General features: G+C 41.4%; 1 protein-coding gene across 4 annotated transcripts in view; it reads left to right on the top strand.

The window, feature by feature from the left end:
- C10H7orf50 (chromosome 10 C7orf50 homolog) overlaps positions 1-15025 on the top strand; it is a 200222-nt gene that overhangs the window by 179991 nt on the left and 5206 nt on the right. For 3 of the 4 annotated variants that reach the window (XM_030579174.1, XM_030579176.1, XM_030579177.1), the window contains exons 4-5: positions 7089-7184; positions 13684-13765. In XM_030579174.1, the coding sequence (XP_030435034.1) occupies positions 7089-7184; positions 13684-13765 (178 nt within the window). The remainder of the gene's footprint in view (positions 1-7088; positions 7185-13683; positions 13766-15025) is intronic. The other variant, XM_030579175.1, reaches the window with a different exon arrangement.

Here is a 15025-nt window from a genome sequence, read left to right as displayed (position 1 = left end):
TCTATCAATAATTAGAATAGTGACCATGGACCTATTCAAAAAATAAAAATCCCAGAAACTTCAGAGCTGCCCAAGTGTCTAAGGATTGTATCAGTATTGATAAATATCAGTTCTCCTACCTATTCCCAGAAGAAATGACTCATATCAAGGGTTAGAGGCTGGAACTGGAGATGGGGACTACTTTGTAGCTTGTTGGCAATAAAAGTCTGATAGCTCATTACTAAGGTGGGAGTAATGCCACAATACACAAACCAAAGCTATATTAAAAACATCTGGTCAAAAAGAAACACTAAATTTTCAACAGTGTTGTTGATTAAAGGCTCAGCTGGGTACACACCTCTTTATGGTGCCAGCTGCACCCTACCTATTGCTGTCAAATAGCTCATAGGGAGATGATGATAAACTTCCAGTGAAATCTATCAAGCCATAAACTGATACTTCGGCATCCTAGCTACATCAAAGCAAAATCACACATCCAGAGCTTCAGAGTCCAAATTCTTCTCCAAGTTGTTCATTCCTGTTTCCCTTCTCAGGAAGTTTCATTGATGAATTTTCATCCTTGAGTTTAAAGTTTTTTCTTCTGACAACACTTTCAGATTCACTAGGCACAAAAACATGACCTCAGTATTTCCTAAGCAAAAGTTATAATTGGTTGATATTCTTAACCACTGCAAGTTTTTCTGCTCAAAGTAGCAAGGCTCAATGACTATATATTTTATCTTTTAATGAATGTTTGACTTGTTCATAACAGCTTCTAGTAGATTCTCTCATTCCCCCCTCCACTATTCCCACCCTACACACTTTCTAATTGTAATCGCTTCAAGTCAGATCCTGCACCACTGAAATCATGGGAGATTTAAAAATGATATAATTTGAGTAAGATCAGGACCTTTGGATATACCTCTATCTTTATCCACTCTGGTACATGTCCTTTTACAGATTTGCAGAAATACCCAGTGAAGTTGATCATATTCCAGACTGATGGGAACCTCTTGACCTTCTGATTGGAAAGTCACTAGTTGTCAAACTATTGTTCTCACAGATGGTGATTGTAATCTTATCAGATTATAAGGGCTGCTCAGATCCCTCCATTTGACTGTCAAATTTTGTGGACAATTTAAATCTGTCTTCCAGAGAGTACTAGATAACATCTTATCCAATATAATACTTAGGGCTAAATCCACAAAGGGACTTTAGGCACAGTCTTTTAATGCCCAACATTTAGGCACCCTGCCACCCAGTGGAATTCACAGCCCTGAGTTAGGTGCCCAGGCTTCCTATATATTGTATAGGATGAGATAAGCACCAAAAAATAGGATTCACAGAAGCCAGCAAGCTGAATGGGGAACTGTTTAAACTAACCAATAGGAAATGCCAAGAAGAGATGGAGATCTAAGCTCCACCCCTCAAAGGGACTTTGGTGCCTTACTCTACCCCAGCCTCTGTTCAGGATTGACAATCATGAATGCTCCTGGAGTTAGGTGCCTAAACCAGGTCAGCCCTTCCTCATGAAAAAATGCAGGAAAAGGTGCTGGTGCCCCCCTACCGCCTTATATACAATAGCCCAGTTGTTAAGGCAGGATGAGGGAGATCCAGATTCAAATCCCCACTTGATTTGGAGCAGGGATTTGAACCCACTAGTGGTGCGGGGAAGGAAACGACACCTAGTTTGACAAACTTACCACAGCTTAGGTGCCAAGCAGCTTAGCAGAATCAGGAATTAGGCAGCTTTGTGTGTGCCCATTGACAGAAGTTTTGGCGCCAGGGTGACTTTGCCAGTGGAAACTTAAATTCCCACAGAATTAGCACCAGAGACTTTACCAGTGGAAAATTAAGTTCCCACAGCAGCTGGGCAGAGGTTTTGAGGGACTAAATTTTGGACTTTGCCACTAAAGTGGCAGTTAAGTGCCTAAGCCCCTTTGTGGATATAGCCCTAAAGCCTTGAAAGAGACCACACCATCTTGATTTAAAAATTATTGAAGTGGAGAAATGAAGGAAGAAAACAGAGTTATATTTGAGCACCTGGAGTCAGTCCATACCCAGTACAGTATGTGGTTTAAAACAATTTTTTTTCAGTTTTGCTCTTATGTGCAAAGCTGCTACATCATTTCTCCTCTGGATCCCAAACTAGCTAGGGGGAAAAAAAGGCTAACAAAAAGTTTTAGAACATAAAGTGAAACCAACCACCCAAAAAACCCTGGTTAGTTAGAAACTGCCAAAAGAAGCCGTCAGTCCCAGACAAGCTAGGTATCAGAAACCACCAGGAGTATTTTAATACAGGAATCAGATAGTTTGTAACATTGTGGTAATATGCAGGGGAAAGGTGCGGGGGAGAAAACGAGACCTTATTATGCTTTTCCTGAGGCTGGTAATGTAGCCTTCATCTGATCATTATAAAGTATTTGTATAAATGAGACATTACTGGCAGCATTTGTAAATGATCTTGCTTGCAGTTGGCTTTTTGAGTTATATTCATGCCAACAAAGGGGCCCCCTTCCTTCCTCACTCACACACATCCCCCAAGATGTTCTTCATGGGAGGGAAAGAATGTTAGTTATTTTCTTCTCTTCTCTCCCATTACTGTACACGCTGTCACTGCTGCTCTTGGCAATCAGGGTGATCAGAATTATGTGTAGAAAAAGATTGACATCTGGACAGAAAGACTTCAGCACATCATCCAGGTGGTTTATTGCAGCATATTCATCCCAGGATGCAGATAAGACAGGCAAAATTCTGAAGGGCTTTTGTGGAATAAAAGAGAATACATTGGGAAGGAAGAAAATGGATTATACTTTTTTCTTGTGAGACTGTTCTACTCCCATCTTTTCTCCTGTTCATATATGTAGGCAAAGTACATTGACAGTGTGTTAGAAATCGTACAAATCACCTTTGGTCTTTCATGCCTACCAGCTGGCTCTTCTTTGTTGCTACAGGCAGGAACACATTAAGTTCTCAACATCACTACTACTACTAGCTGCATTTTTAGGGTACGTCCACACTACAGCTTAAAATCGATATTAGTAAAATCGATTTTATAAAACAGGGTTTATAAAATCGATTTTACTCGTCCAAACTAGGGCACATTACTTCAGTGGTGTGCATCCATGGTCCCAAGCTACCATCGATTTCCGGAGTGGTGCACTCTGGGTAGCTCAGTAAAAGAATGGGACCAATAACTTCGATTTCCGTCCACACTAACCCTAAATCGATATAGTAATATCGATTTTAGGGTTACTCCTTTCGTTTAGCTGGAGTACAGAAATCGATTTTAAGACCCCTTAAAATCGTTTTTAAGTGCCTTGTAGTGTGGACGGTTACAGCGTTAAATCGATTTAACGCTGTTTAAATCGATTTAACGCTGTAGTGTGGACCTGGCCTTAGAGTCAAAACATAATATTTTGCAGTCTCACTAATACCAGTAACTCAATAGCTGCACTATCAAGGGATCTATTCAAAATCAACTACAAATCTTCCCAGTATAAGGCTGCTTGTGACATCTTGAATGAAAAGTAACAAAAAATACTAGAAGAGGCAGAATGGTCCAATGGGCAGGGTATTAACTCAGGGCTTGGCTACACTCAAAACTCCCGCGGCAGCGCTTTGAAGTGCAAGTGTGGTCGCAGCTCCAGCACTAGGAGAGAGCTCTCCCAGCACTGCACATGCTCCACCTTCCCATGAGGATTAGCTTGCAGCGCTGGGAGCCGCGCTCCCAGCGCTGGGGCACTGTTTACACTGGTGCTTTGCAGCGCTGTAACTTGCTGCACTCATGGGGTGTGTTTTTTCACACCCCTGAGCGAGAAAGTTGCAGCGCTTTAAAGTGCCAGTGTGGCCAAGGCCTCAGATTCAGTAGACATGGGTTCTGTTCTTGGTTCTGTCACTGACGTGCTGTGATTTTTGAGTCTTCATGTCAACACTCTGGGCCAATTTCCTTTCCCATTCTTGATCTGTTTTATCTATTTAGACTATAAGTTTTTCAAGGTAAAGATTGTCTCTCTCTATTTATTTGTACAGTGCCTAGAACAATGGGCCCCAGTCTTGTTTGGAGTTCCTAGATACAACTGTAATATAAAGAATTAATAATACTATCAATGAAAATATACAGTAGAACCCCATTTATCTGACCCTTCATTATCTGGCTCTCCATATAAACCAAACAACTAACACACACATGTCCAAAAGTAGGCGATCACTCCTGTGGCTGCTAGATGGCTCTGCAACCTCGCACTTTCCCGCTCTCCAGATTATCCAAATTTTTGATTATCCGGGTTTGGTTGATGCACATTTTATCTTTCTACAGACATGTTCTTTGCTTCAAGGCATTTCAGGATCATGTTCTTTGCTTCAAGGCATTTCAGGATCTTCCTTTTACTGTATAATGTTTTCTGTAGAGATTTCTGGCCTCTAGTTCAGTCTCCTGTGCAGATACCGCCTGCCCTTTTACTAGACACCAGGGCAGAAATGACATATTAGAAGAAGCACTTTTGACAGCTTTGTTGTTTCTTTTTTTCACTGTGCTTTTTACCTTGCTGCTAAAAAAAAAAAAGTGTCCGTAACCTTTTTTTTTTCTCCCCCTGCACAGATCTCTAGCCAGTATTCTGTGTCTGAACCAGATGGAAGAACATATTTAAAGTTGCTTTTAAAACCACAGATAGAGCAGTGTTGCCAGTATAGCTGTTCTGCCAAAAACATGGTCTTGATTCTAGGATCTGTTGACAATTTCAAAAAATTCTCTTCTGGCAAGAGAGCCCAACAGTGACATTTTTTCTTTCAATCATCCGAACAATATGGAGAAACCTTATCTGGGACATAATTTAATATATCCATCTATTTTTGCAAACATTGGATTTGAGAATAGCAGTGTATGCACATTCACTTTCCCAAAAATGGCCAAAACAAAATCATTCCGAATGTAAGAAAAATTACTAGTACAATAAATAAATTTGACACATTTGTGTCTGTTCTTCTACCTCACCTATGTGATTCCTACGTTTTCAAAGTATTGTTTACGATTTTACAACATGGTCCTTGTGACATTTTGGGCTCCACCCAGCAGGCCAGTATGAGGTTTGGTCACCATCAGCCTTGTAACCCTGGGTGTCTTGTGGCTATGCAGTTTTGGACCCAAACAGCCTGCCAGCAACCCACAAGCCTCACCGTGACTTTGCCCAGCCTGGTTACTCCTTGCAGTCTGACCTTAGTACCAGGGCTGGTTCAAGGATGTTTCGCACCCTAGGTGAAACTTCCACCTTGCACCCTCCCTAGTCCCCGAGCTCCCGCCCTGAGGAGCCCCCCCACGGCAGTTCTCCCACTCTGCCCTGAGGAGCCCCCCCCACAGCAGCTCCTCCCCCCGCCCTGAGGTGCCCCCCCTGCAGTAGCTCCCCAGCTGCCACCTTGAGGCACCCCCCTCCGCCCCAGCTCACCCCTGCCCCGCCTGCTCCCCCAGCACGCCTTGGCTGCTTCACTTCTCCCACCTCCCAGACTTGCAGGGCCAATCAGCTTAGGTGCTGCAAGCCTGGGAGGCGGGAGAAGTGAAGCAGCCATGGTGTGCTCAGGGAGGAGGCAGGGCAGGGGTTCTCAGGGAAGACCGCAGGGAGGGCCACCCCCCCCCCCACACTTTACTTGCTGCAGGCGGCCCTCCATGCGCTCTCCTGCCCCAGCTCCCTCTGCCTAAATGCCGGCAGCGACCGGGGTGGCCGAAGATCCGGCCACCGCAGTCACTGCCAAAGAAAATGCCACTCCCCAAATGCCAGCGCCCTAGGCGACTGCCTAGGTCACCTAAATGGTTGCACCAGCCCTGCTTAGTACCCTTCCAACCCCAAGTTCACCCCCAAATCATCCTACTTCAGGGACTAGTCCAGGGTTTCGCAAACGGGTCCCTGCTGCTCCAGGCCAATGGGAGCTGTTGGAAGTGGCATGGGCTGAGGGACTTACTGGCTGCCACTTCCAGCAGCTCCCATTGGCCTGGAGCAGCGATCTGCGGCCAGTGGGATCTGCGATCGGCCGGACCTGCGGACAGGGCAGGTAAACAAACCAACCGGCCCACCAGGGGCTTTCTCTACACAAGCAGCGACCCCTGTCTGAGAAACCCTGGACTAGTCCCTCTGACTGGACCCTCACACAGAAAGCAAGAAGGTAAAACATTCCAACCTGTTACCTTTCTCAAAGTACACACTTCACTGAACTTACACAGCATTGATTATTTATAATGAAAGCAAAACAAGTGTATTAACACAAGAGCATGGATTACGTGATACGAAGTAAAACAAATAAAGGTAGAAATGGTTACAAGGAAATAAAAATGAAAACACATCTCTAAAAGTCTAAAACTTAATCTAGCAAAATGCGGTCTGTTCAAGATGGTTTCTCTCATCCCCGGTCTCCTTTCCAGCTTTTACTGGCCAGGACCCATCACAGACATCAGATTGCTTGGTTTTGTTGTCTCCTAAGGTAAAGGATAAAGATGGAGTCTCTCTCTGTTCTTTATATCCCCAAAAGGATTGCCTTTCTCTTACAAGTCAGAAAGGCCTCCTGGGGATTCAGTCTCCCGTGTCTCTCTGTATACAGGAGCTGTGTTAGTTCTCTGTCTCTTGAGTTTAGGATCAGTATAACCACGGCTGGTTTAGGTCAATAGCTTTGATTTCGGCTAATGTGTAAATTGAGGTAAACCCACATTGGTCTAGGACAGACCTGTTTATTACATTTCCCTCGGGTAGGCTATCTTGTCTTAAACATTTTCTAGTAACATCACACAGAGGAAATTCATAATTTCACGTATAATATTAACACATGCATTTTACAATGAAATTAATAGCCAGTATAGTATTGGCTTTTATGTGATACGTTACACAATACCTTTTGGATAAATACCATGACAACACAGTGTTGTATGTAGTGAGTTGGTTTGTTCAGATGAGAGACATTTACTCCTATGCCAGTGGGCATTAGTGGCTCTTAGGGCACAGTCCTCCACCCAGTTCTTTGAAAATGTATCCATACTTTACATTTGGAATTTATTTTTCAAACATGGCAAACTTGCCTAACGTCAACTCAAAGCTGAACATTCACTGAGATTTCTTCTTATCCCACAGACAATTCCAGCGCCCTCATCCACTTTGCAGAATCTGTACTTCCACAAGCGTCTCCTGTCACTCTCACCCTTCCCTAAGAAGGAGCTGCTCCAGAAGGTGCTGCTCTTTGTGATCTGGATACAGGTGGCTTGGTGCTAGCAGTATAAATCATTAAGAAACCAGCTATTGAAAAGAAAGAGACTTTTCACAGTTATGGGGAAGACTCTGAAAATAGTTGAACACAAAATAAATGACCAAACTATGAATAAATAAGACACAAGTATTTTTCCCTTAAATGCTTTCAACATGATGTGGCCTGAGAAAAGGTTAGCAGTGCCAAATGTGCTATATACATTACAAGGGCTGGGACTGCTCAGTTAGTCCAAGTACTGTGTTGGGCATCTAAATGCTCTTCTTCCACAAAAAATAAACTTTCCCCAAACTCCTCATACCTCCATGCCACCTTAGACAAGTACAGCCAAGTTCTCCAGCTTCCTGGGACTTGCCTGCCACATATGGCTGACCCATTGGCTTGATGCGTTGGTACAGCAACTCTTTCTCTAATTTATCTGCTGAATTAGTCCTGACATTCACACATGCTACCCGCCTCCCAAATGAATGCAATAAGGTAGGAGCTCAAGGAGACACAAATGTGTGGGTATCATTTATATACTGTATACTGTAAACTATTAGTTTGTACAAGTCGCTTTGAAATGCCAAATGTCTGAGTAAGGATTTAGGAATTTTTAATTAAGTTCATTATAGAAAATATATTTGTGCTTAACTAGGTTAACTCCTTTGCCTTCTAAACAAACAGACTGTGTTCTCCCTACCAGCTGGAAAAGCTCAGATTTGGCAAAACAAAATAGGCAAAATGTCAAGGTAAATCCCAAAAGAAAAGCAGACAATATTTGTTTAAAATGATAAAAAGATTTACATATGGGGTCTGAAAAATCTTGGTCACCAGAATTTCAATTGGCTTGTTTAAAAGACCAAAACTACAAATCAATTCAGTTTCTGTCTTGAAAGTCAACGAAATATTACATTGAACTTCTTTTTAATGCTAACAAGCTTGGGGGGTTGTTTCTGTTTTTTCTTATGTATGTCTAAGTTATGGCCTCCATCATCATAGTGTCTGAGAGCCTCACAATCTTTGAGAATGAATCCATTAGAAGATTGCTTAAAGCCACTTCAGCCTGTGCCTGTATTCCTGAGTGTACCAGATCTTACCCTGTGTCTATATGGTCATGAGGGGGTAGCTCTCATTTTTTCTGTTTCCTTGGGCTTTGTCTTTTTAGCCCTGTCCATTCTACAGCCTTGTCACATAGTTTGTGACATGGTTGGCTCTGAACATAGTTTGTGTTCACACTCAATATTCTATATATGTGGTTAATAACCATGGCAGCTAATAGTATTCTGCCCTCGCCTGCAGTCTAAACAGGCATGTGATTGTCTTCCTATATCCAGTGTGTAACACTTGTTTTGCTGTGTGGCTTAGACTCTCTGACTATGCCTGTGGAACTGGTTTTCCTTAGTCTGAGGCCTCTGCGTACTAGAAGATCCCAGAGCGCGTTGTCCCCACATACTGTTAGTGGCCCACTGTATTCATACCCTCTGGGTGCTATTAGAGAGCTGCCTAGATTTTCCCAGCATTTTTTAATAAACACATGGGTAAGTAGTTTAAGTGTGAACGTCGCATGGTTGTGTTATAAAATTTGCTGCTGTGAGTACACAACTCAATCGTGTTTTATATAATAGTCACAGGAGACTTGATGAACTGACTTTAAAATCATGGTTGTACTTATAATGTGGATGGGTCTTGAGGGTTTTGAGCAAACCTCCCACATGAGACTATCATTCTCCAAAAAAGTCCTGGACTGTCTGAGTCAAGCTGCGATGAACTCCATGAACTTCCTATGTATCTTCTACTTTTCTCTTTTAAAGCTACATTGAAACGTCAGTTTAAGATCCATTAAACTTCAGTCAGCTACATGTTTTTTTCAGTCAGCTTGTGCTTATAAAAAGATATAAACAGTAACTATATCCATAACAATAATTAGCAGTTGTATGATATATTAGAAAATTTGCCCTAAGCATAATGGGAAAAATATTTACATCTACATATTTCCATCTAGTGCCATAACTTCTTATATTACATATGGACATTGTGCTGGATATAGCTACTTCTAAAGACCACCAAAATAGGGAGTGATTGTCTGTAAAGAGGGTTTATTATTAAGTGTAGTGTAGTTTATCTTATTTATACAAGATTTTAAATCACTCAAGATAAAAAGGCTGCATTAGTGCTGTAATATGCCAAGAAAGCCTGAAGTCCTTTAACAAAATCTCTGCATGTGACTAGGATAATCTGCATGTGGCTTGTTGTATTAAATTGTACTGAAAGAGTTTAACCTTTATTTGTACTTTAAAGGTAGGGCAACCCAAAAAACAGTGAATGTATAAATATCTAATTCTAACAGATTTCTCCCACACTCTGCACTTCACAAAGTGATACTTTTGTAGATTTTAATGATCTGACAGTGATATTCTTGTCATTTATCAGTTTTTCCTCCTCCTTCAGCCATCTGTATTAATGAAATATTTATGCTGAGTATACTAAAAGCTTATAGGGGAGGGGTGGGGTTCTTTACATGGAACAACCACACAAATTCTGTTATGAAAATTATATTAACTCTGTGTCCATGATTATGGGTTCTTGGGCTCAGAATGGGACCAGAGTTTGGCATGCAACAAAGTTGGGAGAATGAGTGCAACCAGTACAATCAAGCCAAGAGCACTAGTTAAAAAATGTAGAATTGTTTTCTGAAAATGTGAATGCCCCAATAACCCATATGTGGGAAAACATGACTGACATATCAGGCAATTTCTTTAAATGACAGCTGAATTTGATCGTGACCATAATAGTGCAGCGGGTGCACTAGATTAGAATGAACTGTTCATGAAGAGTTTGTCCAGTGTAATAGGCACAGACATGGTTTCCATCAACATCATGAATATACCATATACTATATTTTTTAAAGAACAAACACACTTTGGTTAGTCAATTGATGAAAAACTATCTGTTTTTCCATGGATGCCAGTTTCCCCTTTTGCAGCCATTGCATCTGTTTGGATGCATAGAGAAGTTGCCTACAAATGAATGCAAAATACCAGTGAAGAATGTTGAATTTTATTCCCTTCTCCTGCGTTGTTAATTTTTTATTCTCCACAAATCTGATTCTAGCCATTCTTTTTACAGCAGGATCCTTGCTGGGTGGTTAAACAACACAAGTAATTGAATCATGATTAACTGAAGCTTTTTGATTTCTTTGTTTTTCATTTTTGTATTTGATTCCATAACTTTTGGATCTTTGCTTATGTCAGTGTTTGTGCTTTTTCAGTTTCAGTCTAATATTTGTTCTCTAATAGTTTGATTCTTTAACTGCAATATCCCGTAGTAGACTTCTGGATTGACTTTCTTCATTTGCAGATTTACCTTTAATTGATGGTATAAAATATAGTGCATTGGGTTGTTAACCATTTGTCTTATTTTTCAATTTATTATCATTTGTTTGCTTTTTGCTTGTCTTTTTGTGGCAGATTTCCATTTAATTTACCTATGAAAACTCTGAAAGGAACTATAGGCTTCCCCCCGGTCCCCTTCTGAGTTTGGAAACTTCTGAAGTTAAAAAGGAGCTTATTTTGTACACTTGTATGTTTCTACAGAAGCTCTCATGAAACCCTCCTGGACAAATTTGTGATCACTTGGTCTTTGTTTCACAGAGTTCACTGAATAATTGATTTGCTAGTGCAGAAGAAATTTAATGTGAGGGCGGTTTTGCTCTATTAGACTTGACAGTGTTTGAACAAAGTTAATACTCTTGCCTAACTGGCTTTCCAGTTGATTTCTATTCTCAATATTACTATGTAAAACAAAGTGGAACATTAAAGGTGGACTTGCATCATACCTGTAGAGATGTTTCTTTTTCTTCGAGTGCTTGCTCATGTCCATTCCGTATTAGCTGTGTGTGCTCTCCACATGCACCAGTGCCGGAAGTTTTCTCCTCAGCAGTATTTGTAGGGGAACGGCTCTGGGTGCCCTCTGGAGTGGCGCTTGCATGGCACAATATAAGGGGCGCCACTGGCTCCCCCCACCCTCAGTTCCTTCTTGCCGCCAGTGACGATGCTGGAATGTCTGCTGCTTTGGCTTGTGTTGTTTTGTTCTCTGTTCTTGTGAACTTTGAAATCCTGTAAAATAGTTATACATAGTTAGTAGTTTCTTAGATACCCTTAGTAGTAATTCTCGAACACTTTGTTAGTTCTGAACGGGACTCAGCCAGGGGATGAGGCATGCCCCGATCCCCAGGCTTTAAGCCCTGCAATCCACATACCAGCTGCCTAAGGTGCTTAGGCGAAGGGCACATAAGTGACAAGTGCCATATCTGCAAGTCCTTCAAACCTAGGATGAAGAAGGAGCACAATATCCATCTAAGAGCTTTCCTAATGGAGTCAGCACTCACTCCGGCACTGGAGCTGTGCAGTGTGCAGTGCTCCCCTGGTGCTATCCACGAACTAGCACCAGTCTCCCTCCCTAGCACTGGGGACACTGATTGATGGACTCAAGGCGTACCTCTCCAGTAGATTAGCACAGATCCTAATGCACATGCCACCCTTTAAGAACTTTGGAGAGAACTGTGGAGCAAACAGACAGCAAATTGCATGGCCTCAAGGATGCTCGCACGACTCTGAAGACCCTAGGTCTCTACATCCCAGCCCTGGCGCATAAGCGGTTCAAACCGCAGCAGCCAGCGGAACCAGCCTCATAAATGATCCAAGAGCTACAAGCGCCACCCAAGCCACCCACCTCTACCTTCTGCCCAATTGGGCTTGACCAAGAATAAGTAGGGGGCCAAACGTCATTTTGAGTGTGTGCCCGAGGGCAACCTACCAGCCTATTCCCCGGATCTATCTTTCTCAGCATTCTCCAACCACCTTTCCCTCTTCCTCCCTGCCTGGTTGGCTATAACCTTGGACCGATGGGTCCTCAGCACAGTGGAACAGGGTTATACCCTCCAGTTCCTTTCTACCCCCCCTTCCCACCCACCTTTCCCATCCCTCTTCAGGGACCCCTCTCACAAGAGTCTCCTCATGCAGGAGGTAAAGGGGATGCTACGTCTGGGTGCAGTCAAAGAAATTCCTCTTGAGTACAGGAACAAGGGGTTCTATTCCCGGTACTTTTTAATTCCAGGATATCACGGGACTGAGAATAGACTATTGTTGCAGGGGCCGGATCCGGAGCCTGGCATGGAGGACCATGTAAGTGCATGCTGCCATGTGACCCAGGAGACAGATAGACCCTGACTGTAGTCAGAGGGAACACGGAGACTTACGCGATGAGGTTTGTCAATGTGTGGAACCTTTCCAGCAGCAGGAATGCCCTGCCGCAGGTTGAGCTGAGGGTGGAGGGAGCCGGCAGCGCCCCTTATACTGCACTAGGCGGGCAACATTCCAGAGGGTGCCAAAGCCGTTCCCTTATGGATACTGCTGAGGGGGAAACTTCCCTCACTGGTTCATGTGGCGAGCACATACACCTAATATGTAATGGACGTGAGCAGCACATCTTGAAGAATACCAGTTACAGAAAAGATAACTGTCTTTTTTTCAGATTAAAATCTAATAATTTTAATTTAGTAGAATTTGTTTCCTTCTATTGGGATACATCTGTAATAATGCTTCAGTGTATTGACTAGTACTGTTTCATATTAAGATATTAGATTTTGGTGGGAGGGATAGCTCAGCGGTTTGAGTATTGGCCTGCTAAACCCAGGATTGGGAGTTCAATCTTTGAGGGGGCCATTTAGGGATCTGGGGCAAAATCAGTACTTGCTCCTGCTAGTGAAGGCAGGGGGCTGGGCTCGATGACCTTTTAAGGTCCCTTCCAGTTTTAGGAGATAGGATATCTCCATTTATTTATTTATTTGTGTATTATGTTTTAGAGGCAAAAAAGGAGGGTGCATTTCATAGTGAGATTTGTTACTCGCTCCTTATTCTACTGTTGTTTTTAGGAGAACTACCCATTTTCTCAAACCAGTTTTCTTCCCTCTTTATATTTATAACAAAATATACCAGCTTTCAACTCACAGTCTTACTATATGCAAATTGCACACATCAGTCTGACATTTTAGCCCAGCTCAATTTTTACATATTTAAAATTTTTGCATGTGAGGCATTCAGAGACTATTCTCAGACATTGTGCATTTGTTTGCATGCTTTTAAAATATACTATATTTTTCAAATATGATGCAAAATTATCCTATGTCTTGAGCAAGGGATTGGTAGTCAGGATTCCTGGGTTCTTCTGCTTGCTCTCCCAGTGATTTGTGTGACACCTAGGGCAAGCCACTTAATCCTTCTGTACTTCACTTTTGCCACCTGTATTCTAACACCTAGGTCACAAGGAAATTATGAGGCTTAATGTAATGCTGGTAAAGCACAGTTAATGTAATGCTGGTAAAGCATTTTGAATCATTATATAAAAGTGCTACGTGAGTGCTGAGTATTTTTATTATCCAGTATTTTATTTGAGCAATTATTTTTCTCATTTATTTTGTTACAGCTGGTCCAAAAAAACAAAAGAATGGAAGTTTCAAAAGACCAGGCAGACTTGGCTTCTTTTGCACATGTATGAGAAAGAGAAGGTTTGTATTAAGATTACTTTTTATTTAGTGAAATAATATCTTGGAGCAATTAGTTATAAATTAGTTACACCTATTTTTTGTTAACCAATGTTACTATGGTATCCCAACACATTTGTCATTTTTTATTTAATCCGGACAAGGAGTCAATGTCTACATTTGATTTTAAAATCAGCAGTGTTTAATGTAGCCTTTCTTAACAATCGGCAATACATGTTTGCCAATCTCTGCTTTAAATCGTTTGTAGTTAATGCAGCAAGACTTAGAAGAAAGGTCATAATAGACCATAGGTGGTTTGGAATGACCTTTCTCCTGTGTATACTAGATTGTTATAATTAATGTACAAAAGTATTATTGCATTTTGAATACAAATGAATGATAAATTTAGACCATATTTCAACTGTATTGGTTAATCTGAACTTCTGAATGTGGAACCCAATACTAATATCATAGATACTCACATTTTAGGCAGCTGAAGCTGTTGCAGATCCTTTCAGGCTCTGACTCAGATGTGAAACCATGTTAGCAGGCTGATAATATGGTTTCTCACTCAGTGCAATGTACATGGGACCTTAGACTTGGCAGTGCATCTATGTTAAAAATCAATGGCTAGGCTTGCACCAGCGGTAGAATCCAGCAATTTAATAACTTTTGAAAACGAGATTTAATTTCCAGTTAGCCTCTGGTTATGCTGGCATTGAGGGAATGTTTCAGACCATTCCACTTTGTTGCATAATAGAACAAACCACCTTGCCAATCCATCGTGGGTTGTTCATTTGTTCTTTTAGTTGACATAGAATCAATTTTTGCCCATTGTCTGGATGTGTCCATACAGTTAAAGGTTTTTTGATAAGCTTATTTTATACACAATTAAAATAGTTGTTGGCCTTTTTGATGCAGATTTCAAGCCAGGTACCAACTTAAAGTGTTACCTTGATAAGAAGGAAGATTAAAAAAAAATAGTAAAATCAGTGTTTTATTTAGGCAAAAATGTTCACAAAGCATTAGTACAATTTTACTGGCATAACTGTATTTAGGAAGTGACAAAATAAAAGTTTAACTGCAGGTATGGGGAATAATTTGCTTATTATTTTAAATTTGTTTCTCCTTTAAAACCATCCTTAACATCCTACCAAACACAACATATTTTCTCTACAGCGGTTTAGGAGCTATTTCAGAGCCAAAATGATGTCCTTGCTTTTACACCTGTTTGTCTTTGGGTTTCTTTCTTTTCACATTGAAGATACTATTAACCAATTTATG

The sequence above is a fragment of the Gopherus evgoodei genome, chromosome 10, assembly GCF_007399415.2.
Source record: "Gopherus evgoodei ecotype Sinaloan lineage chromosome 10, rGopEvg1_v1.p, whole genome shotgun sequence".
NCBI classification, from domain to species: Eukaryota; Metazoa; Chordata; order Testudines; family Testudinidae; genus Gopherus; species Gopherus evgoodei.
This window is presented reverse-complemented; position numbering and strand designations above follow the sequence as displayed.